Source organism: Gopherus flavomarginatus, chromosome 17 (genome assembly GCF_025201925.1).
Source record: "Gopherus flavomarginatus isolate rGopFla2 chromosome 17, rGopFla2.mat.asm, whole genome shotgun sequence".
Lineage (NCBI taxonomy): Eukaryota > Metazoa > Chordata > Testudines > Testudinidae > Gopherus > Gopherus flavomarginatus.
Genome location: NC_066633.1, coordinates 23,420,883 through 23,447,609, shown reverse-complemented (window position 1 = coordinate 23,447,609; position 26,727 = coordinate 23,420,883). Strand labels below are relative to the sequence as shown.

Below are 26,727 nucleotides of genomic sequence, written 5' to 3'. Positions count from 1 at the left end.
GGCCTTGGTTAGAAAAAGTTTATAGTCATTCATTTGGTGCTTAGGCATTTCAGCTGCCACCTCTGCTAAAGGTCCACTGAGCTGTGACCTCAATTCTACCATGTACTGGTCTTCGGGAATGCTGTACCCAAGACAGGCTCTTTCAAAATTTTCCAAGAAGGCCTCGGTGTCATCACCTGCCTTGTAGGTGGGAAATTTCCTGTGCTGTGGAGCAATAATTGGCGCCGGGTTGTTAGGGTTGGCTGGCACATGCAGCCCAGCTTTTGCCAACTCCAGTTCATGTTTTCTCTGTTTTTCCTTCTCTTCATTCTCTTTTTGTTGTTTTTCCATTTCTTTTTGGTGCTTTTCCATTTCTCGGCGGTGGGCCAACTCTTCTTCTGCTTGTTTCCTTCGGTAGGCCACCTCTTCTTCTTCTAGTTTTCTTTTGTGTGCTGCCTCCTTGGCTGCCTCTTTGGCTGCCTGTTCTCTTTGGTAGGCTGCCTGTTCTCTTTGGTAGGCTGCCTCTTTGATCTGTTCTTCTCTTTCTTTCATCTCCATATCTTTTTGTTTTATTTCCAGTTGTCGCCTGTGTTCAGCTTCTTTGATTTGTTCTTCGGCGTCAATTTTTGCCTTAGAAGTCATGGTTCCTGTTTTCTTGTGTTGGGGTGCCCTCCGGTGTTTATCTTCTGAACTGCAGGCTCTGTTCCCTCCTGGAGTCTGCCTAGCAACAGTGCTTTTTTCCTTTTCTCTCTCTAGCTAATGTTCAATGAAGGGAAACCAGAAAAACCACTTTATTTGCATGCATATAAGTGCTGGTACTTGCCTCCTAATGGGAGGGCTATTGCATGACAAAAGACCCTTAACATGCAAGCCACAAACTGCCAGAGAGAGCAGAAAAAAAAATTCTCTCTGGTTCCCTTTTAAAACCAACTGTTTCTCTCTGCTAAAAAGCCCTTAGCAGAGAAAAGAAAAATATAATATTCCTACTGGCTTCTGGATTCTGTCTATCTCCCACCCACTGCCACCATGTAATAACCTTAGTCCCAGATTTGGACCTTAGCGTCCAAAATATGGGGGTTAGCATGAAAACCTCCAAGCTTAGCTACCAGCTTGGACCTGGTACCTGCTGCCACCACCCAAAAAATTAGAGTGTTTTGGGGCACTCTGGTCCCTCTGAAAAACCTTCCCTGGGGACCCCAAGACCCAAATCCCTTGAGTCTCACAACCAAGGGAAATAATCCTTTTTCCCTTCCCCCCTCCAGGTGCTCCTGGAGAGATACACAGACACAAGCTCTGTGAAACTACACAGAGGGACTCCCCCTCTCCGTTCCCAATCCTGGAAACAAAAGTACTTTCCTATTTCCCCAGAGGGAATGCAAAATCAGGCTAGCGATCCAACACACAAATCTCCCCTTGATTTCTTCCTCCCACCAATTCCCTGGTGAGTACAGACTCAATTTCCCTGAAGTAAAGAAAAACTCCAACAGGTCTTAAAAGAAAGCTTTATATAAAAAGAAAGAAAAATACAAATGGTCTCTCTGTATTAAGATGGTACAACACAGGGTCAGTTGCTTAAAAGAATATTGAATAAACAGCCTTATTCCAAAAGAATACAAATCAAAGCACTCCAGCACTTATATTCATGCAAATACCAAAGAAAAGAAACCATATAACTTACTAGCTGATCTCTTTGTCCTTACACTTAGAAACAGAAGACTAGAAAGTAGAACTACTTCTCCAAAGCTCAGAGAAAGCAGGCAGACGGAAAACAAAAAAAAAACACAGACACTCAATTCCCTCCACCCAAAGTTGAAAAAATCCAGTTTCCTGATTGGTCCTCTGGTCAGGTGCTTCAGGTGAAAGAGACATTAACCCTTAGCTATCTGTTTATGACAGCACTTGGCTGGGAGACTTCCAGGGAAAGCTAACATGAGATGATGGCATTCTCCTCGTGCTGTCTTTCACGAGATCAAGGACTGGTCACCAGAAAACTCCTCCTGGCACTTCTCCCAGCAATCTTCCAAATTCCAGCTCACTTAGCTTCCCTCTTCATAAAGTTCCCCTGCATTTCCAGTTGGACAGCTGCTTAGAATGCACCATAGCACAGCTGGGAAACAGCTTTGGTGTTCTGCTCCAGAGGTGGCTGCCTGCTAGTGCTGGCTGACGTGACAGCTGATGGTATATAGTTTGCAAAGCTCTCTGGGAGGTGCAGGAAGGACAGATTTTGTCAGTGGGAACTATTTTCCCCAGCAGCGTCACCAGCAGTGCTTAATTTGTGCTGGGGCCTGGCAGTTCAGAGCCCTGGCTCCTCCGGGCTGGTTCCTCTTTCATTACAAATGAAGCACTAGTCACCACGGAGAGATCCAGCATAGATGTTGCAGGAAGGGGAAAGGAGTGCAAGCAGTAGATCTCTTGAAGCCAGTCCCAGCCCAGAGATGGGGGGAGAGGGCCAGTATCTTAATTCACTGCGTGGAAAAGGAAAAAGGGGGTGTCTAGTCTCAGCTCTGACCCCACTCTGGGGAGCCCATGCTGTAGTGATTTGCGCCCATGAGGAAAGGTCTTTGATAACCCACCATGAGACACTAGCCAGGATAAGAACCTGGGCTTTCCAACATCAAAGGCACAAGGCACTGCCCCTTCAGAGGCTGGGGAAACTCCCCTTGCTGTGACCAAGTAGTAGGCTGATATCCTCTATGCTGTCTGTGGCCCCTAGAGGGAGACATGCTCTCTCCACTTTCCCAGGACTCTAGAGCAGAGGCTCTTACTCCTGGCAGGATCGTGGCCATGTCACTTTAAACTGCTTGGTCCTCTCTCCGCCCAGGGGTGTAAAGTGCCACAAGATCTCAGTGTCTGTACGGAGCTCTCCAGGAAGATGCAGTGTGGACCTGCACAGAGGAAAGACCCCAGGGCTGAATGGGGTTGGTGCTGGGTTCAGCAGGGCGGTGCATGGGAGGCCCAGCTCCTGCCCTCAGGATACTGAGCAGTAACTTTCTGGATTCATTTGATGTGTTTTATTTTCCAGCCCCAGAATGGATCCCAGCATGGAGCTGACACAGCAGCCTGTGCCAGCTTTGCTCATCCAAATACACACCACTGCCATCAGACCAGGTAGGAACAAAAAAGCTGTTCCAAACTCACTTCCTGCTCCAGAAACCTTCCCAGCCTCAGGCATCTGAGGTGAGTTTTGATTTCTTTAGTCCTCCTGGTCCCAGACTGTCCTGTTCCCCAACACAGTAATAATGGGAAGAGCAGGATTGAACGTATGATTCTAACCTTTACCAGGGCTTGAGACCAAATACGTTCTCTGGAGTCTAACACAAGCTGGCTTCCTGCCCCTGCCCCTGCCCCTCACACTGGTCTGGCATTACAAACCATGGCCATCTGCCCACAGCACCACCGTCTGCGATGGGGCCAGCTTTCAAAGCACCAGCCTCTGACCCGTGAGCTGAGTGAGAACTAGCTGTAAGGAGCAGGCTGTGGGCAGTAGTTGCAGGGGCCAGCACTAAAGCAAGGCATACATCCACAGCATACCAGTGTATGGTGCATATGACCCTGCTTCCCAGAGGAAGCAGAGCTCCCCGCTGCATTGGGACCCTGCTGATTCCCTAGAAGCCCCATTACATCCTCAAGGACCAGATTTTAGACACAAATGCCTGTGCTTAAAATGCTAAGTACCACTGCCACCCTTGAGCCATGCTGTGTGCACAGGCCCAGAGGTTGTCTGCACATGCAGAAATGCTGCCATTCATGCAAAACACATGGACGCAAGCATATAACTAGGTGTGCAAACTGTACAGCTGGGTGTGCAAAGCAGATGACTGCCTGAGCAAAATCTGCAGTGCGGCGCTCCTATTTTGCACACATAACCACATCTTTGCACATGGATTCCCCATTCAGACACCTGGGTCTGAAAATCTGGCCCCAGGGATACATGGAGAGAGATTCCCTGTGGCGGGGGAGAACTCTAGTCGGGAGAACGTCTGCATCCAGTGGTATCCCTGCCAAAAACAACCCTGCAGAAATAGAACTCTTGTGAGTGTGTGGCAAGCTCTCATCCTGCCTGGTTCAGGGACCTGCACTGTAATGGAAGGTTTCTATGCACATGGTGTCTGGGACAGTGGTTCTCAATCAGGGGTATGTGTACCCCCGAAGGTACTCAAAGGTCTTCTGGGAGTACATGTAGAGATTTGTCTAGTTTTACAACAGGCTACATAAAAGGATTAGTGAAGTCAGTAAAAATTAAATTTCATGCAGACAATGACTTGTTTATACTGCTCTATATACTATACACTGACATGTAAGTGCAACATGTATATTCCAATTGATATTTTAGAATTATGTGATAAAATGAGAAAGTCGGCAATTTTTCAGTAACAGTGTGCTGGGGCCCTTTTTATGTCTGATTTGTAAGCAAGTAGTTTTTAAGTGAGGTGCACAAGACAAATCTGAGACATCCCTCGACCGGGCTGTGTACAGACCACCCTGCCGAGCTCTTCTTGTCAGCCCTGGGGGTGATTCTTAGGAGAGGTAGGACAGGGCTGCAAGTGTAACGCTGACAGATCCTGGTTGCTGGTGGGTGGGATTGAACCAGGGACCTCAGTGCGTGAGCCGCTACCGCATGAGCTGAAAGCCACCTGGCTCTTAGCTAAGGTGGCAGAGCAGACTCGTTTAACTCTCTCGCTACGTGGTCTCAGTGCCACTAGATGGGACAGAACCCCACCCCCAGAAGCGGTGTGGGTTACACAAGGACCATAAAGATGATTCTTGATTGAGGCTGCTGGACACAGATGGTCCCTGTGGTTCTCTCTGGCTCTTTAGCTTCCAGACGAATGCAGTCTGTGCTGCCTAGTGCCACCAGACAGATCTCTCTAAGCCCAGACCAAGGGGGAAGGACTCCTGACTATACCACCAGCCCTGTATCCCAAGCAGCAGAACATTGCTTTGACAGGCCCTGGACAGAGAGCTTAGACCTTAGGGGGATCCCCCAGAGCTGAGCTCTCCAACACTGCTTCATTGCACACATTCTATGTTTGCATAAGCATATGCCAGGCAAGTAATTAGCCATGTCCATCCCCGATACAGCCGTGGTTGTTTATCCCATGCATGCAGGTGCTGGTGTACACATGGCAGTGTGGGTCTATGTAGAGCTGGTCAGATTACTGGTTGCAGACGCGATGTGTGAAATTTGGCCAGCTGATTTAACAAATCCCTGCCCTCTGCTTAGCTGGCGGGGTTGTCTGCATACTCGCCACTGTTTATCTGTGATGTACCACTGGCTGCGTAAGTCACATGGTGCTGTGTTTGCTTCCTCAATGGGTGACTGAGACTTACAAAAAGGAGAATAAGGAATTGTTGCACTTGTACAAGAAGGGCTTGGTGCTTTATAGGGCACAAGATCCACTCCCTGCCCCAGAGCCCATGAGCCAATCAGATCAGCACAAAGCTGGTCCAGCTGGGACTCAGACAGGTATAAATCAGCAGTAATTCCGCTGTGGTCCATGCCATTCTGCAGTTCAAACAAGAGGAGGATTGGGCTCAAAGCAGGCTGGCCAGAAGCCAGAGAGGGAGCAACTAGGACATGGCCTCTCTGTTTCCATGATTCTCTTTGCTTTGGGTGTTCTGTTATCAACTCCCTCCTGGTGGGTTGGCAGCGGGGAATGACCGGGCACTGATAAATTCACCTGCCTTGGAATTTTCTTTCTTTCTTTCTTATGAAAACTGCACTTCCTGAAATATTGACATTTTCCACAAGAAAATCTCAATTTTGCTGAAACTTTCCAATTTGCTTTCAGAAAAATCAGAATAAAGTAATTCCTTTTGGATCAGTTTGATGTTAATCTGTGTCCACTGGAGCTGTTGTGGTGTCACAGCCCCCCCTCCCCCACTTCTTCTCTTTGAGTTAAGTTTTCTGGTGGGAGTACATCACCCATGATGCATCACAGCCTCTCTCTGATTGAACTGCTGTGTGCATCATGGGAGTCACATAACCATGGTGCATCATGGGAGGTGTAGTCCAGTCAAAGAGTTCAACCAGTAGAGGAGGATGGAAGCAATGAGTCACTGTGACACCTCAGATAGGCACTGATTAAGGTCAAACTAAGCTGAAACAAAATGTGGCAACATTTCGGAATCAAAACTTTCCACTTGGCAAAAAATGTTGATACATCAACTTTGCTGTGGCCTGATTCAGAATTAAACAAATGTGGGAATAGTGAAGTTTCTTGCAGAATGAAAATTCAGATTTTCGATCCTCTCTGTAAATCCTGTACCATGCATGCTCATGGTATCTCTAGTATGGCCCTGACCTCTGGCACTGTAGTATCTGCGCACTGGATGCCCTTGGTCACAAGCAGACCGGGCACTCCTAAAGCAACAGCCCCCTTCCCCTCGCCCAAAACATGCGTGTGAATAAGCCTTGTTCTCATCAATTCTGAACCAGGCCGTGGCTGTAGGGAATTCCCCATCACTGTCTCTGCATCATTTGGCCAGCTTCAGTTCTTACCCCAGCATGGACACTTTTGCACATGTGCCAACTAGACTCACCAGCGTTGCCAACTCCAAGCATTGCGTGATCATGAGTCAAGCCCCCAAAATCATGAGATTGGCTAAAAATCAGGAGCTTTCAAAAATAACCTGTTTAGAGCAGGCCTCTGCAGAATGAGACTCAAGGTCCCTTCTCTCTCCTGTTGCAGGGCTGGCTGGCTTCTCCTGAGATGATCTGAAGAGGAGCTGGAGAAGGAAGAGCTTGTTTAAGATGACACGAACCGACCCACCTGACATACTGGTGTCTACAGTGTATCAAGACCTAGAGCTGAAGTGCCCAGCACCCAGGGATTCCATCGTCTGCCAGCCACTGACACAATGTGACGCCTTCATGTCGGCATCTCTGTCGCGCAACCCGCAGACCTTCAACAAGCGCCACTGTAGGAGCTTTGACTTTCTTGAGTTGCTCGACGACCAGCTGGCCCCTGCTCATGCTATGGAGCGCCCCTGCTGGCACCCGGGTACCCCCGAGCCTTCCTCAGGCTCCGGAGGCAGGAAGGCTCCTCCCAGGCTGGACGTTCAGAACACCAGGCCAGCCCCTCATGGCAGGGAAGGCCCCAAGGAGCCATTGGCTCGGGCGGAGCCAAAGAGGCGAGCGAGGTCCAAGAGCGCCCCTCGGGTGAAATCCACCTTCACTCCCATTGCCATCCAGATGTCGTCCTCGTCTCCCCCCATGCCAGCCAGGCGGGGACGGGAGGCTCTGCGCCTCTCCAGGGAGCCTGTGAGGACAGAGACGTCCCCACGCAGGGGGAGTGGATATGCCCCAACGAAGGCCCCAATGAACGAGGTGCACCCCATCAAGCTGCAGCCCCAGCGGAGCAGCACCAGCCGCATCTCCCCACTATGTGTCAGTAGCAACTGCCCGGAGGAGGCCCCAGGTGGGAGGCCAGCCACAAGCCTGCATGTCAAGTGCCGGATGGACATGAAGCCAGATGAGGCGGTGCTGGTGCACGCAGCACACAGCCTGAAAGCCCAGAGCAGGATGGAGGTGCCATACTGGCCGAGGCCGCCTGGGGCTATCCGGAGCCTGACCATCCCAAGCAGCAGGCAGGTGTCCGTGTCCCGCACTCCCACACCCAGCGACTCTTACAGCGGGGAGCACAGGCTGCCCTACCCCAATGAGTACTACGAAGGTGACCCTCGAGGCCAGGTTTACCAGGCCGTGCCCTCCCCACAGGACTATCCCGAGAGGGGCTGTGTGACCTTCTCCGCTCCAAACGTGCCCACCAAGTTCTTCTACACAGAGGATCCAGCCGGATGCCCTGGTCTCGGCATTCCACTGAAAAGCTCTGGCTATGAGGCGTGTCCTCACCCATACCCACGGCGCCACCTCCCTCCACAGCCCTTCTACGCGGAGGACCCAGCCAAGGATAATATCCACACCATCCCACCCAGGACTTTCTACGTGGAAGAAGCTCGGCCCTACCCCATCCAAGAAGCCCCTGCCCACACCTCCTACAGAGAAGACCCTCGATTCTACACCTCCAGGGGCATGCCCACCAAACCCCTCTATGCAGAGGACCCCAGGGTGTACCCTGCTCTGAACACCACCTCCCGGTTGTTCTACACTGAGGATTATGGCAAATACCATGAGAGGGAATCCATTTCGCGGACATACCCTCATGCCCGTAGCACCCAACCTTTGCAGTTCAGTGACTGGTACTGCCCGGACCGGGTTGCACTGCCCTACCAGACCTTGCAGATGTCCCGCTTTGCACCTCATCCCTCTGGGCAAGAGGCCTTGCTTTCCTCTTGGCATGCCAGCTACAGCGCCAACCAGCCCCGCTTAGGCACAGACACCCGGCATTACTCCAAATCCTGGGACAACATCCTGGCTCCCAGTGTCCGCAGGGAGGACCCCATGTTCCGCGGGCGCAGCTATGAGAACCTGCTCGCCCGGGAGCAGCACCGTGCCTTATCCCCTGACAACCGGCGGCAGCCCGTGGTGATCAATCTGTCCAGTTCTCCCAAGCGCTATGCAGCGCTCTCCCTCTCGGAGAACTCCATCATGGAGAAGATGCATGCAGACGGTGGGCGGTGCCCCCTGGGCCGCTCCTGGTTTGTCACCCCAGAAATCACCATCACCGACAATGACATCAAAGCCAATGGGCTGAGCAAGAGCGAGAAGCGCTCGGCCAGCTGGGATATGCTGGATTCCGGGCGGGATGGGCATCGCTCCCATGCCACGCACTACTACTTGGATCCCACTGCCAAAGAGACCATCCAAAGCAGCTCCGCCCGCCAGCGCAGCCTGGAGCAGTTGGACGAGCTGATCACAGACTTGGTCATCGACTCCAAGCCCCCGCCCAGCCGCCACCCCAGCAACGGGGACAGCCTGACAGACCAGCTCAAGAGGCTGATTGATAACGACGCGCCCGGGCCTGCCAGGAAGCTGGAGGCCAGGAAGCCGCTGCCTTTATTGGTGGGGGAGCCCAGGCCCACCAAGGAGCAGCCGGGCCCGAGTTCCTTCCACAGAGACATACGCAAGGAGCAGGGTGGCCGCTCGCTTGCCATGTCTGTCTCCAGCAGCAGCTTTGAGAAGCAGCAGGATGGCTGCTCCCCGGAGCTGAGCGCGGATGAGGACGACATGATGATGTGTTCGAATGCCAAGTGCAAGCGCACGGAGACCATGTTCAATGCCTGTCTCTACTTCAAGTCCTGCCATAGCTGCTATACATACTACTGCTCCCGGAGCTGCCGCCGCCAGGACTGGGACACTCACAAGGAGAGCTGCGTCTACGGGCGTATCGGGAGCATCTGCCGGCATGTGCTGCAGTTCTGCCGGGAGAACGCCGAGGTGCACAAGGCCTTCTCACGCATTGCCAAGGTGGGGTACCTTTCCCGAGGGCGAGGGGTGCTGTTCCTGGGCTTCCCCAGCTCAGGCTCGGCCGAGAACTTCCTCCAGTTTGGCTTAGAGAGCCTGCTGATGTCTCCCACTTACCTGTCCCTGCGGGAGCTGGAGGGCTACGCAGAGAGCCTGGGGGATTATGCCCGGGAGTTGGGGGTGTCTGGCAGCCAGTATGACCCTGAGGAATGTTTCCTCTTGAATGTAACTGTGGCCGTTGGACAAAAAGTGCCTGTGAGGCCATCCCCCAAGATCCAGGTGCCGACAGTCAGGAAATATGCCAAGGTGGCCTTAGCCTCCTCCAGCCCCGAGAAGCAGATCCTGAAGAAGGAACGGGACATGGAGACCTTGATCCTGACCCCCCCGCCTGGCACGGCAGACCTTGACAAGGAGGGGGAGGAAGGGCGGAAGGCCCGGGAGGTCTGCTTCATCAACATCCAGCGGGAGCTGCGGATCCGAGGCGTCTTCCTGCGCCATGAGTTCCCCAAAATCTACGAGCAGCTGTGTGACTTCGTGGAGAGCAACAAGAGGTTCACGCCCACCACCATCTACCCCATTGACAGGCGGACTGGAAAGCAGTTCATGTGTATGATCATGGCCGCCTCTGAGCCACGGACCCTGGACTGGGTCGCCAGCCCCAACCTCCTGGACGACCTCATGTGACCAGCGCTGCCGCACCACACAGGCCTCCTGTTTAGTCCCCTTTGTAGACAGGTATTTTATAACTGACACACTAAACTGGTCAGTCAGAATCTTCCTACCATTTCTAGCAGATAACTGTTGGTGCGTGGGTCCCGGGGAGGCCTGGGAAAGATGCTGTCCTGATGGGGTGGTGCAGATCCATGGACTCCATGGGTCTCAGGCCACCTGCCTCTGTGGCCACTGGCTAGTCAGGGCAGGATCTGCTGAACTTTCTAGATCCTGGTTGGCCTTGGTGGGGATAGAGGGGTGGGGCTGGTCCTGTTGCATGCGATGTGCCATGAGGAGAGGGCTGCTCCGTGGAGGGTAACTCCAGTGCCACAGGTCTGTTTCTCAGTGAGGTTCTTTCACTGCCTTCTCTTTGTTTAACCTGATTCCCAGGTGGGCTTGGCCAAGGCACAGGGCAACAAGTGACTGGCCTGCAGGTGTTCTAATAACAGCTCAGCCTAGAACCTGTGGCCCTGCCTGGTCCTACTCCCTAAATCGAACCACTTGACAACACGGCTACCTCTAAGCAAGTGAGGCCAGAGGAATCATTTTAAGCTCCCTGCCATGCCCACTCCATCCCACTTCCTAGACACCAAACTTTCCCATAGCTGCTCCCACGCGGACAGTTCCTCTCCCCCATCCCGTCGCCGCCTTGTTCAATTCTGGAGACAGCCAGGAAGGGGCATGTTTTCAACCTGGCCTCTGCAAGTAGCCCCAGTGTCTTAGCCCAGCGGTTCCCATTTGTCTGCATGGCTGCATAACTGTACTTGGAATGGGGCTCAGGGCCATGCCTTGGCGCGTGGGTTGAGTGCAGAGGGGGCTTGGGAGCATCCTAGGGGCTTTGGATTATGCAGAAACATTTGTGTCTCTCATTTGAAAATCTGGCCCTATGCGTTTGAGTCTCTATATAGCACATTATATGGGATGAGTCTCTATACAGTGTGCCCCCCACGTGGGCTCTATATGGGATGAGTCTCAGACCAGCGTGAACACTAGACGGTCTCTATGCAGCATGAGGCTCTATACCGCAGTGGCATAGCCAGGATGGGACATTTGGGTGGGTTCCAACTTTGAGTGAGTGGGCAATGATGGGGAGGGAGGACCTTACCGGGGGTGATGGATGCTCTGGCCAGGGCCCCCCTGGGGCCCCAGGCGCACACCCAGCTCCGGGAGGAGACTCTGCTCTCCAGTGGCAATGGCTCCTGTCACCGCCCCACACCGGGCCTGGCCCCAGGGCCGGTGTAACCATTTAGGCGACCTAGGCAGTCGCCTAGGGTGCTAGGATTTGGGGGGCACCATTTCTTCGGCAGCGACCGCGGCGGCTGGATCTTCGGCCGCCCCTGGTCGCCACCGGCATGTAGGCAGAGGGAGCTGGGGCAGAGGAGCGCAGGGAGGGCCGCCTACAGCAAGTAAGGGGGGGGTGGCACGCAGGGGAACTCGCAGCCCTAGCTCACCCCTACCCCACCTCCTCCCCGAGCACCCCGAGCGCGCCGTGGCTCCTTCACTTCTCCCACCTCCCAGGCTTGTGGCGCCTAAGTTGATTGGCGCCACAAGCCTGGGAGGCGGGAGATGTGAAGCAGTGACGGCGTGCTCAGGGTGCTCATGCTCTTGCGTGAAGCAGGGGTGAGCTGGGGCCAGGGGGGGTGCCTCAGGGCAGAGGGTGGGGGATGGGGAGCTGCCGGAGGAGGGGCACCTCAGGGCGGGGGGTGGGGGAGGGCGCAAGGTGGAAGTTTCGCCTAGGGCGTGAAACACCCTTGCACCGGCCCTGCCTGCCCCCCAAGTGGCAGACCTACCTTTTTTGAGGACTCCTCTGCCTCCGCTGTGTCACCTGAAGCTCGCCCTCCTCCTAGTGGTAGGTTAGCCACTGGGTCAAAGGGGCATGCCCAGGGGCCCCAGCCAATTGGAGGGCCCCAGAAAAATGGGCACCACCACTGGGGAGCAGAATTGTGGTGGGTTTGCCCCACTCCGCCCGTCTGGTGCTCCAGCTGGGGAGTGGGAGCGGGGGCTCCCCAGGTGCAGCATTGGATGGAGCAGAGCAAGCCCCCACGCCCCGACCCCGCTCACTGGCTGGAGCCCTGGGCAGAGTGGGGTAAACCCCCAACAGCGCTCTCCAGCTGGGCAAAGGGGAAAGCCCCCCACTGCCCACAGGAGCACCAGGCAGGTGGAGCAGAGCAAGCCCCTGCGCCCTGACCCTGCTCTGCGGCTGGAGTGCTGGGCGGGCAGGCGAAGTGGGGCAAGCTGGGGCCGGAGCAGAGCTGGGGCTGGGGGATGGGCCGGGATGGTAAGTGGGTGGGCCACAGCCCTCCAGGCCCACTCATGGCTACACCCCTGCTGTCCATTGTGGGCTCGGTACGCTCTGAGTCTCTGTACAATGTGTGCTCAGTATGGGCACTATCCATTAGGCTCAATACAGTGCTCGCTATACAGTGTCTATACTCTTCGAGTCTGTCCGGTGTGCCACTGTCAAGGTTCCTTCCCCACTCTGAACTTTAGGGTACAAATGTGGGGACCTGCATGGACATTTCTAAGCTTAATTACTAGCTTAGATCTGGTAACTCTGCCACCATCCAGAAATTTCAGTGTCTGGATCACTTCTTGTCCCACCCAAAACCTTCCCCTCCCTGGGCAGCCTTGAGAGGCTTCACCAATTCCCTGGTGAACACAGATCCAAAACCCTTGGATCTTAAAACAAGGAGAAATTAACCATCCCCCCTCCTTTCCCCCCACCAATCCCTGGTAAGTCCAGATCCAATCCCCTTGGATCTTAAAACAAGGAAAAATCAATCAGGTTCTTAAAAAGAAAGCTTTTAATTAAAGAAAGAAAAGTAAAAAAATCATCTCTGTAAAATCAGGATGGAAAAATACTTTACAGGGTTCTTAGATTCATATAGCCCAGAGGAAACCCCCTCTAGCCTTAAGTTCAAAGTTACAGCAAGCAGAGGTGCACTCTGGAGCTCTCTATACAGTATGAGGCTCCAGGTGGTCTCTATGCAGTAGGCATTCCCTCCCCTCAGGCCTGTGCACAGCTGCCCACCTGTCCCCACATGCTGCTTCCACTTGCCAAAATCCCCCTGGTCCCCCTCCAGCCCCTCCCAAGTGCTGAGTCAGCCTCAGCTGCCAACACAAGGGCCCTGTCCTGTGGGGTGCTCAGGCCCTGCAGCGCCGCATAGACTGGAGCAGGACACTCTTGCTGTGCCAGGCCAGCGTGGGAATCTGCCATTGCCTGACTTAGGGTGGAGGCCGTGAGGGGTAAAAGTTCCAAGACACTTGATGCACTTTATCTGTAACTGACAATAACCCACGTCCAGGGCAAAGCCAGCAGCAGCCGCCCCCCGTTCTCCCCCCAGTATTAAGGCCCAAGCCCACCTCCCTCTTCTCCATTGCAGCAGGTCATTTCCACCCCTCCCAGCATAACTGGGCAGGGAGCCTAGTGCCCACTTGGCCCTATGTGCAAAGCCAAGGAACAGCTCTGAGAGGGCTACATTCCCTGGGTTGTGTATGGCCAGCTCCTCTGGGAATGGAGGAGCCCAGGCCCAGGTGGGTCTGGTGCTGGCTGCCCGTAGTGCAAGAATCCTGGGCTGCGCTCTGCTGGAGGTGCGGGGGCCCTGGAAGCCATGGGGCCTAGGGCTTTCCAGTGAATCCTGCGCCAGCCCATGTTGCAGCAGGATCTAGAGCGAAGTTGGTCTCCATGCATTCTCATGGAGAATAAAACTCCTGAGACAGGCCCAGCGGGAGAGCTCCTGCCCCCAGGCTGCCCTTGCTTATGGCTCACTCAGCACCCCATGCCGGACGAGCACTGCAGAAGGGTGGCCTGTTTCTGGTAGCATCTCCATCGCTGCTCCTCTCCGGAAATTGCCATGCTGCCTGGGTCCCCGAGGGGCTCAAACCCATGTGGAGTTTTGCCCAATTTGGTATCCCCAGTGGAATTCAAAGCCATGCTGCTGCTCCCCGCTCCTGAACGTCACTGACGGTATTACGAGCGCTGAGCCTAGTGCAGGGCTCCCCAGCCATGTGGTCGAGGCGGGGCCTGAGCCAAGAGCTTTGCACATCCCAGTAATTCTTTCTCTGATGGCTCAAGGCGGGAGTGAGCCCCAGGCCTGGCCCCGTGGAGGCAGCTGTGTTGGTGGAAGAAGGCAGCTGCAGGCCAGCTAATGTCAGTTGGGGAGGGGGGGAAGCAGCGCCATGTGAGGGGGCTCCGCCTTGGAGACAGCCACCGCCAGGCATCCATGCTCCTCTCTGCAAGGGGCAGGAAGCAGGCCCTCAGCCCGCCCCGCCCAGACATTGCTGGCCTCTGCCCAGCTCCTCGGTAAAGGAGCCAGCGTCTCTTGAGCCAGGATTTATCCTGCTGCACACCAGCCCCGGCTCTCAGCGGCTCTCCAGGGGGCCACCTTCCTGGAACAGCCTCTTTGTTATGGCCTTGCTCTGGCTTCGGGACTTACTGCACCAGCAGCCCTTGGGTTTATTTGGGGAGGCTCCTTCATGGGGCCGTGCGGAGAGCGAGCAGGCACTCCCTGTCCCAGCCGGCACTTTACACACCAGCCTGCTGCAGGGAGAGCTCCGCTCGCTCTGGCTTGGGCGGGAGGAGCAGGTGTCTCCTTGCCCAGCGAAGGGAGGCTGTGATCTTTGCCAGGGAGCTCCTGCCCTAGGCCGGGCCCCACTCCTGAGTGACGGGACCTGCTTACTGCAGGGCCCCAGCGCCCAAACAAGCAGGATCACCAAAGAGCAATCCCGGAGGCAGATCGGAGTGCTGGTCTGGCCCTTTCCAGTGCTGCAAACAGCCCAGCAAGTCCAGGGTTAAATTAACCCCACCACGTGCCTTTGCACCTCCCTGGCATTGGATGGCCACAGTGCCAGCCGGGGGCTGTTTTTCCATCTCTCCCGTTATTGCCATCTCTGAGCGTGCCACGGGCCTGGGCTAGCGGGACAGCCACGCTCTGCAGCAGCCACCCTATGGTTCAAAGGGGTTAAAGCTGTTGTGAAGGGGGGTGTCTGGGGGGTGCAGACATCTGTGGGGGGGGGCACATGCTTTCAGGGAAAGTGCCAGATGTTTTCTGGTTACCATTCTAGGCGAAGTACAGCGCAGCTGCTGAGTGGGAAGGGGTGTGAATGCTGGCGTGCAGGGGGCATGGGATGGACGTGCATGGGGCAGGGATCGTGCGAGGTACAGGCATGGATTACGCGTGCTCGTGGGAGGGGTGTTTGTGCCTGCACACGCCTGCTGGGGGAACCTGGCTCTGAGGGGTGAGGGTAGGGGTGGCCTGTGTTTTAAAGCAGTGGGGCTGAGGGGGGTTTCCCAGGGGCTGGCCAGCTGGGTCAGTCCTTACGGCAGAGGCTAGAGTCAGGCTGCAGTTTCTCTGGAGGGGCTGCTGTGCTTGTGCGCAGGGCTGGAAATCAGCTGGGCCTAGTGTAAATGCAGCCCCACTGACTGCCCCCTGCCCACAGGCCGGAGCCAGGCGTCCTGTGGGAGCTCCCTGGCCCTGCCATGCAGAGGGCATCCCTGGAGCTCCCTGCTGGTGGGCTGGGAGCAGCAATGAGCTGGTGCAGAACAGCCTCTCCCAGAGCGTGCAGGTGCTGGGCACGAAAGACGGGTGATGAGCACCCCTCACTCTGGCTTCCCTGCCATTGGGCTGGTGCTAGAGTCGCTGCCAGGTCCAGGCAGCAGGTGACTGCTCCATGAGGACGCTCACAGCTGCTGCCATCCTTGTTTTTCCTCTGTCCCAGCAAAGGAGCTTGGACGATTGCCAGCTTGGGCTCTGCCAAATCCTGCTTGGGAGAATCTCCTGCCCTTAGCAGGATCCCTGCAAGTGCTGCAGGACTGTGTGCCACAGGAGCTCTTCCCTCCCTCTGGCACAGACACGCACCCTCTCCTCAGGGTGCTCCCCGTCGTAATATGGGGGTCAGGGAGGGAAGGCTGAGGGGATGGAGGGCCATGGGAGGCCCCTCCCTGCAGCCAGGGTGGGTATCTCCGGATTGGGTCCCTTGCCAGCCTTAGGACTAATGAATTCCTTGCAGCCTAGCAGCTCTAACCCTCAGCCCCTACCCTGCTGTGGCACTGTCCAGCCAACTTGCTGTTTGAAGCCAGCTGCCTGCAGTGTGTTCCCCCTCCCCCGCCCCCCCACTGGCATCTTAGCTGAGAGCCCAAGGCGCTCTGCTAGCTCCCCTCCTGTTCTCTGCAGCAGCAGCAGGTGCTGTCTAACCTTCCTAAGGCGTGTCCGGCCTGCCTGGGCCGTGGGATTTCCTGCAGGGGCCCTCTTGTGCTAGCGTGTCCATGACACCAGCTTCGGGGTCCCAGTGAAGCACCCCAGACTGTGGCAGTGCCCTGCACTCAGGGACAGGCCGAGATGGGGGCCACAAAAGAGTCTTGGTCTCTTTGGAGTCCAGGGAGCTTCTGCTCAGCCCAGCTACTTTCTTCAGACTCCAGCACTGCCCCTGATGCAGCAAACCCGCTCCCGTGGCTGGAGCTCCCCATGGTGTCGGCCTGCCCATCCTACCCCCAAGCTCCAGAGCCAGGGGCTGGCAAACAACCAGCTGGCTGAGCGCTGCATTGGAGCAGGAGGGGTGGAGCTGCCCAGAGCTACCTGAGCATGGGCGAGGGGGAGAATTGGGGGGCCTGTTTAAGGTATGCTGGAGCTGGGCCTGCTGGCTTGAAGTGGTTTCCATCATCCAGGTTTACAATTTGGTTCAGTGGCTCTCAGCACCCCCACTGTACAAGTTGTTCCAGCGCCCCTGGGTGCAGCAAGCCCCTGCCAGGCAGCCAGCCAGGCCCAGAATGGGGCAGTGGGAGCCGTGGCTCTGCCTGTGCGCCAGCCCTTCTGGGTCCAGTTGTTCCTGGGCAGGGAGCTCCTCCTCTGTGCTCGGTCCCAAAGGACAGAGGACGAGCTGTCACCTCTCCCTGTTCCCTGTTGCTCAGCTGAGCTCCACCATCATCCCAGGGCTGCACCATGTGGCTGGAAGCAGTAGGTGCCCCTCCCCACGCCCCACCTCGACCAGAGTGCCCACCCTGACCTGCGGGGATATGACCACTCGCTCCTGAGCCGGGGGGCCAACCAGTGCCAAGTGAAATGGTGGATTTGCTGTCTCTGGGCCCCTCTCCTGGCTGGACGCATCTGAGAGCCTTCCGCACCCCTGCTTTTGCAGTGGGATCCTGTCACTAGTCTGCCCCCTCCCTGTGTTTTAGATGGGGTCTCTGCTGGGTTTGCGGCTCGCCCTCATGCCAGAGCCTAAGACGGGTGCAGCTCCCATCATATGGATTCCGGGGGGGCTTAATCCCATTGGATAAGGCAAATGACTTTTATGAGTGTTGGCGTCTCTCGGGTGCACTAAGACTGTCAGATGCCAGCCGCCCAGTGAGCATGGCCAGGACAATGTACCTTAGCAACAGCCCCCTGCTGCAGTGCCTGTTTGGGGGCATTCGAGGTGGAGCCAGCGGGAGGTGGTGTGGATTCCAAACATCTCAGCTGTGCAATCACCCAGCAAAGCCACAGGTGCCAGGCCAGCAGCTTTCCCTCTCCTTGGCATCTTTTCTGTGGAGATCTCAGCTTCTCCAGGTGGATGGGAATGTAATGGCAGAAGCGGGCCGGGGGGGGGGGGGTGTCATCTCTTTCATGCAGTGTGACTCCAACAACCCAGACGTGATGCCAAGTCCAGCGTTTGGCTACAGTGTAACATCAGCTGGGCTTAAAACCAAAGCACCAAGTGATCCCTCTGCTGGCATGGTCCGAGGCTGAGGGTTGACTGGCTCACAGAGGCTGAATTGCCCTCCCCACCCCAGAGGGGCCCTGTGGAACAGCAGCCACCTGCAGGATGCGGGTGCAGCCTCCTGGGCTGTCAATCTTGGAGCGCTGTGTGCCCTGGTTGCTCAGTCATTGGCACGTGTTCTGTGGCTCCACCCCCTTGGCTGAGGTTTGGATAGGCTGGGATGCCTCCCCCCCCCATTTGTTTGTTCGTTCTGGGGCCCTGACCTCACCAGCGGGGGGGGTGTGGCTTTTTGTTGCTGTCACCCCCTGGGGTTTCAGTCGGCTGCAGGCCCTGGCTCTTCATTCTTTGCCCAGTGACAAGGCTGGCTGGCTCCGGGAGCCCCCTCACTGAGCGGGCAGGGCTTATGCTGCCTTGGGCTGCACCCACCAGTCCCAGTCACCAAAGGCCCTGTTGCCCATCCCAGCACACAGTGACCCTGCATCCAGCGCCCAGCTCCCGTGTGGCAAAGCCAAGCCACTGGGCCACGGTGCACAGCCACCAGTTCATGCTGCTGAAAGCGCTGCTTGATAGTCCTGGTGAATGCAGCCGCCCTCCACGGGCCAGGCAAGGCCCTGCCCATGCAGACTCCCTCCGCCACGCCCCGCCATGGGCAGGACCTTTAGATTCAACCCACAAGCCTTGCCCACTTGAGCTGGAGGAGTAACTCCATTACTGATAGCAGCAGGAGGCTGTTGTCCTCTAGTGGAAGCAGCAAAGAGTCCTGTGGCACCTTACAGACTAACAGACGTATTGGAACATGAGCTTTCGTGGGTGAATCCCCACCTCATCGGATGCATGTCACAGGGAGCACAGGGAAGCCAGCCTGGTGTAAATCCAGACTGACCACACTGGCAGCAGGGTTCCCAGACCTGTGACTCTCCTCAGAGCCCTCCCTTCTAGGTGCATACTGGAGCTGGTGCTTCCTAGGGAAGAAAAAGGGAGCTGCTGACAGGCCCTGTGGCGGATCCACTCACCCCTTGTGCCCAGGCACAGTGCGCGCCCTGTGAACAGAACAGTTTGTGTTCTGCTCCCACCTGACCTGGGGGGGAGTCAGGAGAGCACAAGGATCAGCACCCAGTGAGCATGCAAAGCCAGGGGCAGGAGACCTGTTATGCTGCATTAGTACTGCCACGTGATGGTTGCGTACCCAGGGGCCAGCCTGAACCCTGCTGGTGGCAGGTGCAGTTCCATTGCCTTCAGCGCTCGGCGGTGCTGGGTGTGAATTGGCCCACGCCTCTGAGTGAGGTTGAATGAGAGAGGAGTGAGCAGGTTCCAGTGCATGGGAACTGCTGCCCCTTTGCTGCTGGGAGCCCCTGCTGCCTCCGCAAGGCTGCTGCTCTAGGGCAAGCTGCTGGCCCAGGTACAGGATAATGGCGTGTCTGCTCTCTCGCCCATGCTCTTCCCTCTGCAGATGGGGCCTGCCCGGTGGCCCCAGGGCTGCCCTTAGTCAAGCTACTGACTGGGGACAAGTGAGCCGTGGGAAAGTGCAGCAGAGTCAGACGCTCTGGAGTTCTGAGTCCTGAGCTGAAACTGACGCAGTGCATGACCTTGGACAAATCACTTAACCATGTTGTGCCTCAGTTTCCCCTATAAGTTGGGGGTAAAATCACCTACCTATCCCTGAGGGGTGGGGGAGGCTGCAAAGATGTCTGTGTTTGCTTAGCGATAGGTATTAGCAATATTCTTCTTGTGCCTAGGGCTTGAGTTCTGAGCAAGGGCAGGAGGGCAGCCCACCTTTTGGGGCTGCCTCAGCCAACATGAGAAGGGGGCACCAAGTTCTGCCTCATTTACAATGCAAAAGCGAAGTGAGCAGCAAGTGAGAGCAGTGCAGATAAGCCGATCGGCTGCCAAACACTGGACACAAGGAGCTGAGACCAAATTCCTGCATTCCCAGCCCATACCCTCAGCTGCCCTAGTCAGCATCCATGTCAAGTGAGTGACGCTGACTTACACCAGATGAGGATCTGCCCCAGGGAACACCATGTGCCCATTACTGTATTACAGGTGCACTGGGGAGGTTTACCTAGGTAGTGATTCCCAAACGTTAGCAAACCAAGGAACCCCCAAGCTGCCCACTCAGCCCCAGGCCCTGCCTTCACTCCATCCCTTCCCCCAAGGCCCCACCCCACCTCTTTGCTTCCCTGTCTCTTTCCACCCTCTCCCCCAAGCATGCCCGTCCTCGCTCCTTCCCAGGCCCTCCTGCACACCATGGAACAGGAGGCACTGAGACGGACGTGGAGGAGTTGATCGGCAGGGCCGGCAGACCCACAGGAGCACCCTCGCAGACCCATTTGAGAAACGCTGACCTAGAGGGAATCCTAAAGCTTTCCCTCTCCATGCTGTTTGCTTCCCTTCAGCACAGGCCGTGCAACCCGCGGGTCAGTGCTAGCTAGTTTCCGTGCTAGCTGAGGGCTGTTGTGTTTGGGTTGCCAAGGAAGTGTGCCAGCCTTTAGAGACCAGTCTGTTTTGTTGTCATTCCTGGGACCGCCCAGTCCTCTGCCATCTCATCAATGCTCATTTCTTACCAGCCCTTCTTTTGCAGCCAAGTTTGACTCTGACCCTTTCAACTCCCTGGGGTTCATGCTGGGGCTGTTAGGTTTGACCCCCGAATCTTGGAGCCACAGGTGGCCTTGGATCTGTGCCTGGAGCCTCCCTGGAGGTGAATGGGAGGGTGTTGTTGTAGACGGGGGGGGGGGGGTAATAAGCCCCATTTGCTGATGTGTTACTGGCCATGTGAAATGGAGAAGGGAGTTTGAGAACTGACTGGACAATTCTGTTACCCACACACTTGAGGCACTTCTGTGGGCTCAAGATGTAACACCGGCACCCCCACCCTTGCCCAGTTCCCAATGATCTGGGCGAAAGGCAGGGGCAACTCTAGCTTTTTTGCTGCCCCAAGCATGGCAGGCAGGCTGCCTTCGGCGGCTTGCCTGCGGGAGGTCCCTGATCTCGCGGATTCAGCGGTGCGGCTGCGGGAGGTCCCCAGTCCTGTGGATTCGGCGGTGCGCCTGTGGGAGGTCCCTGGTCCCGCGGATTTGGCTACCCGCTGCCGAATTGCTGCCAAATCCACAGGACCAGTGGAATTCCCACAGGCGCACTGCTGAAGGCTGCCTGACTGCCACATTTGCAGGGACTGGCAGGGCACCCCTGCGACTTGCTGCCCCAAGCAGGTGCTTGGAGCACTGGTGCCTGGAGCTACCACTGGCAAAAGGCACCTACCCTTACCCAGTTCCTAGGGCTCAGGACATAATCTTATGCGGATCTGCAGGGTCTTTTACCAGTGAAGGAGCCTTACACAGTAATATTGTCTATTTATTAACAGCTACCAAAACAGAACACACTTGCTGAGCAGGCACTGCTCACCACTCACAATAAGGCAAACAAACTTTTCCTGGTGGCCAGGCAGGATCAGGTCATTTGGGGTTCCAGCTTCTGCACAGTCTGATTGGCAGGTGTTGAGGTCTGGCAGTTCTGATCTCGGGTTGTGTCCTGGAATTAGGTGCTAACAGACTTCCTTTTGGACCCCAGTTTATATAGTGAAACTCGAGTCTGCTTAGCTCTACCGTCACCAACCATTGTAAACTGAAGTGCTGCAAGACAGTATTTTTCACCTATCCTAGCCCATTACAAAACCATTCTTTACCCAGTCAGAGCCCAGCACCTGAGCTGGTTTAAATCATGCAGAATGAGTTACACCACAGACAGAAACGATCAAAGAACCAGACAGAGGCCCTACAGATAAACAATAGAGAACTGGGCATCGTAAAGACAAAACACTAGAAGTAGAGATTTCACAACACAACTGTTGAGAAGTGACTCCTTGCGAGGCAGAATGCTGTCAGCGTTTTCTTTAAACATTGTGAGCTCTGTTTCTTTATCTGGTGGTGGTGGCACCGTTAGGACAGGAGCACATTCTTCACAGCCCCATATTACATTGCCTCTAAATTACATCAAAACAATGTGAGGATGTGACTCTCTGCTTCTTCGCTCATGGCTGTGACTGTCCTACTGTGGCTGGAGAAAAGGCCTCTGACCTTACAATACGGGAAGCAGAGAGCTATGGAGGGTGACGGGAATGTTCTGTCCTTGACCACAGGGAACCACCGCGTGTTGCTGCCATCTAGAGAGATGGACCAGAACTACATCCCTGGATCCAAACATCCTATCTCCCAAGCCCCTGGGCTGGTCCACACTAGGGCGGGGAAATCGATCTTAGATACGCAACTTCAGCTACGTGAATAACGTAGCTGAAGTCGAATATCTAAGATCGGATTACTCACCCGTCCAGACGGCGTGGGATCGATGTTCGCGGCTCTCCGTGTCGATTCCGGAACTCCGTTGGGGTTGATGGAGTTCCGGAATCGATATAAGCGCGCTCGGGGATTGATATATCGCGTCTAGATTAGACGCGATATATCGATCCCCGAGCAATCGATTTTAACCCGCCGATACGGCGGGTAGTCTGGACGTGGCCCCTGATTCAAAGGTGGAGGTTCCACGTGCAGAGCCAAATGGAAACCTCCCCAGGTGGCAGGGTGCTCAGGTGGTGCCCATTATAAAGAGACATTCAGCTGTGCATGCTGATCCCTGGTTTTGGTTCACGACCTTCTCCACTCTGAGCGCATCAGTCTAGGATTTCGCCTGTTGGCCAGGGAACTTCTGACCATGCACTAATGTGAATGCACCAGAGCCACGAGCACTGATTTTGGGCCTGCCCAGCATCAAGGGATCAAGTCAAAAAGCACTTGAAGTTATTAACTAGCACTGGAATGGAAACCATCCGTTCCTGTGCCAGGCTGCTGGGTCAGCCAGGGGTGTCCATGCCACCGCTGAGAGGCAGCACCCTCAACGACAGCACTGTTGTGGGCAGCTAGCACCCCACTGCACCAGCTAGATAGTGCCCATTAGCTGAGTAGATGCAAGGTCGTCTTCTGTAAAAGCTGAATAGTTGCAGCAAAAGTGAGGGACTCCTGCCTCTCTCGGCCAGCTAAGCTGAGTTCCTCCCCAGCAGTGCTGCGGTCAGTGGGACTTCCTGCCTTTCATCATAAGGCCAGGTGGGCTTTTCTCATCCACACCATCCCAGTCATCGTAAGTTCCCGCCCCCATTTCACCTGCAGAGCTGTGACTTCCTCCTCTTGTGGCAGCAGGGGAAACTGGGAGCATCTTTGTCCTGGTTTTGCACTGTCTGGGATCCTGTCCAGGCTTTAACCATGTTTCATGGCAGAGATCCAAACAGCTCCTCCAACTACACAGCTTCAAGGTCATGGTGGATCCTGATAGCTGCAGCCTCCTAATCTAACAAACAATAAATAAAAAGACTGAAACTGCATCTTCTCAGCTGGGCCCCCTGGAGGGTTTTACCTAAACAGGACAGAATTCTTTGATAAATGCATGTTCTATTTATTTCCTTTTTTAAAATTATGCATCATATAGAAGACTAAGATCACATCTCCTCTTGTGCAGAGCAGAACTAGGTCTGTATTTTCTCACATTTCGTTGTATCATTCCTGCTGGTGTCCCACAGCAAAGTTTCTGAGGTAAACTTATTATGAGAGATCTATTTCCTTTGAATATCCATAAAGTATAACTTGAATGTACAGTCGTTGTCTGCCTTTACTGACTTGACTGGGCAGCAATAGTTTTGTGAGGAAGGTGCTGATCTTGTGAGGCAGGCAGGGGAATGAAGACAGAGTCCACCTGGGGCCAAAAAACACTTAACTGGAATGAGATACAAAGAAGAGGAAGTGTTAGAAGCTCTGGGACACTGGAGGAGTGATGGGTGAGCGATCATTTGTAAGTGTGACAAAGTGACGTGCTGCAGACATAAGCAACACATGCCTGGGGAGTGGGGATCAGAGCCTGGGCCATCCACCCCGAACATCTAAGCCTCTGCTACTTGTGTGAGGCAACTTCAAAAGCTGACAGAAGTGGTAGCCAGCCAGAAGAGGGCAGCATCCTCCATGCAGACTCCAAACCCCAGTACACTACAGCACCATCCTCACCCACTTGCCAGTGACTAGAGCACGCACTTGTCAAGAAAATGCCCAGGTACAGGGGATCATCAGCAGTTCTATTCTGAAGGCTTAAGCAATGCACAAACCATGCGTTGGCCAATGCAGAAGAGGGATGTTCATCCTCAGTGAGTGAATCGGTTTGTGCTACCCAGATGAGTAGAGGTGCAGACCCTCTGTTCTGGGGAACAAGGAGCAGCCAGGCTGCCCCAGGCCTCCCATATTATCATAGTGCTTCAGACCAGGAGGGACCACCAGATCATCCAGTTTCACCTGTAGATCACAGGCCACAGACACTCGCAGCACCTGCACACTAAACCCAGCTACCAAAGGCGTGAGGGGGAGAGGGGCACAGAACTTCTCCCGCCCAGGGCCGTGAAGGCAGGGAAGATGAAGTTCCTGCCAGGGCTGGGGCTTGGTGGAGGGAGAGAAGATCGATGACCTGCTGGGAGCTAGTGGGGAGGGGGGAAAATCAAAGTCTTCCCTGGGCCAGGGGAGGAGGGGGGCAGCGAGCTCCTCCTGGGGCCGGGGGGGGGGACAGTAAGCTTCCATGCCCCCTCAAAAGGGGTCAAATTTAAATTCTTGTGCATGCCCCTGCCAGCTACCAAAATTAGACCAAAGTAACACAACCCCCAGGACCTAAAACCATTCTATGCCCCAAGGAGTGAACTGGAGGCAGCAAGGGGCGCCAGTGTCGAGACCCCCACCACGGCACGGAAATGATAAGAGCTAATCCTGGCATAATGCACCCACCCGCTGCTCCCTCATTCTCATCCTGGGATTGTTAATTCTTTGAACGACAGCAGCAGGAGGCCCCAGACAGAAGCAGGCTGCATTACACTCGCTGCACTTGCTTTATAGGCCCAAGTTATTAATGCAAACACATAAAGGAGCACGACACTGGCACACGGGAAGAACCAGATTTCAGTTCTAAGGGGAATAATCGACGGGGAACATGGGGCTCCTTCTGCCGGTGCCACACCCCAGCCTTTCCCCAGGCTAGGCAGCCACTGGGCTTGCTAGAGAGCACAACCAGCACTTCCCAAGCGCAGGGCAGGGTGTCAGGCATGGCAACAGGCCTGCATGTCAGGGAGAGGGGTTGGGTGTCAGGCAGGGCCCAGTGTCTGGCAGGGCTGGGTGGCAGGCAGGGAAGGGGGTGGAGGACAGGTGGGGCTGGGTGAGAGGAAGGGCAGGGAGTGGGCTGGGTAACAGGCAGGGTGCGGGGTAGGATGGGTGTTAGGCAGGGAGGGGGGGTTCTGGCGGGGAGCGGGGTGGGGTGGGTGACAGGCAGGGAGCGGGGTGGGTGACAGGTGGGCTGGGTGAGAGGCAGGGAGCGCGATGGGTGACAGGGGGGCCTGGATGAGAGGCAGGGAGCGGGATGGGTGACAGTGGGGGCTGGGATTCTGACGGGGAGCCGGGTGGGTGAGAGGCAGGGAGCCGGGTGGGTGACAGGTGGGGCTGGGATTCTGACGGGGAGCGGGGTGGGTGAGAGGCAGGGAGCCGGGTAGGTGAGAGGCAGAGAGCTGGGTGAGGGGCAGGGAGCCGAGTGGGTGACAGGTGGGGCTGGGTTTCTGGCGGGGAGCAGGATGAGTGAGAGGCAGGGAGCGGGGTGGGAGGCAGGGAGGGAGCGGGATGGGGTGGGTGTCTGTGATGCAGTAGGGACTGTCTGTGTGGGGAGTGGAAGAGCAGGGGAGGACTTTAGGAGATGGACGATGCCAGAGCCTGTAACCTGAGCTAGGTAAGGGAGGGGAAAGGTCAACACCTTTCCCCGGGAAGGGGACAAAGGAAGGGAGTGGCAGGAGGGAAGCAGTTTGAGTTTGGGCTTGGGGCTGTGTGGGCGGAATTCAGGGTATCCTAGCTAGGATCCAAGCACCCTGAAAGCCCAGAAGGACTCGGTGGAGGGGTCCTGACTGTGCCTGCAAGCTCTGTTGTAACCTGTGTTCCTGTTGTCCAATAAACCTTCTGTTTTACTGGCTGGCTAAGAGTCACTGTGGGTCCCAGGAAGAGGGGTGCAGGGCCGGACTCCCCCACACTCCGTGACAACTGGTGGCAGCGGCGGGAGATACTGCACCCCGTGGACGGCGCTTCCTGCAGTAAGTGACTGGGGAGCAGTAAAACGAAGGGGTGGTTAACCCCTGGGAGTGTGTGCCCAGTGAGAAGGACTTTGCAGTAACAGGGTCCCCCGGGGGATTGCAGCGAGTGGTCCCAGGGGCGGAGGAGTCTGCAGCTCGACCCTGGCAGAGAGGTGGTGACCTGACGAAGGGCTGGTGCACTAGGGGTCCCCCTGGAAACCGTGGGGAGCGGCGAGCACCCCAGCCTGTGAGTGGCCAGCAGGAAGATGTATGCCAAGCAGCGCAAGTGCGACCTGGTGGAGCTGTGTAAGCAGAGGGGGCTGCACCCAGGGAGGCTCAGCAAGGACCAGCTGATTGCCCAGCTGGAGCAGGGAGACTGCATGAATGAACGGAGCCCTGTCTCTGAGGGAAGCAGCCGAGCAGATGCAGCGCAGGCACCAGTGACTGTCCCTGCTGGGATTGGTCAGCCGGCAGATGAGGGCTTCCCGAGACCCCCCCCTCCTAGGCGTAGAGGAAGGGCGGGGAGGAGCCCAGTGTATACCGAGGGCACCGTGACACCCCCGGCCAGCAGGGGAGCCTCACGGCGAAGCCCACCCCCCAGCAGGGGATCCTCCCGGCAACGCTCGGCATCCATGGAGCGGATGCGGCTGGAATATGAAAGGGAGCTGAGACGGGAGGAGCTTGAGTTAAAGAGGCGAGAGCTAGAGGAGAAGGTGAAACAGCGTGAACATGAGGAGAACCAGCGCCAGCGTGAGTGGGAGGAGAAGGAGAAACAGCGTAAACATGAGCTGGACCTGGCCCGGCTGAGGAGAAGTGAGGCCCCGGCTGCGGTGAGTGAGGGGGGACCCAAGCC

General features: G+C 55.9%; 1 protein-coding gene across 6 annotated transcripts in view; it reads left to right on the top strand.

Moving 5' to 3' along the window:
• AJM1 (apical junction component 1 homolog) overlaps positions 1-21,969 on the top strand; it is a 42,293-nt gene extending 20,324 nt beyond the window's left edge. For 3 of the 6 annotated variants that reach the window (XM_050926479.1, XM_050926478.1, XM_050926477.1), the window contains exons 2-3: positions 3,002-3,087; positions 6,672-10,127. In XM_050926479.1, the coding sequence (XP_050782436.1) occupies positions 6,734-10,030 (3,297 nt within the window). In that variant the 5' untranslated portion in view covers positions 3,002-3,087; positions 6,672-6,733 and the 3' untranslated portion in view covers positions 10,031-10,127. Of the gene's footprint in view, positions 1-3,001; positions 3,088-6,671; positions 10,128-21,887 lie in introns of those variants that run through there. The other 3 variants (XM_050926480.1, XM_050926481.1, XR_007769998.1) reach the window with 2 other exon arrangements.
• Positions 21,970-26,727: the final 4,758 nt, after the last annotated feature.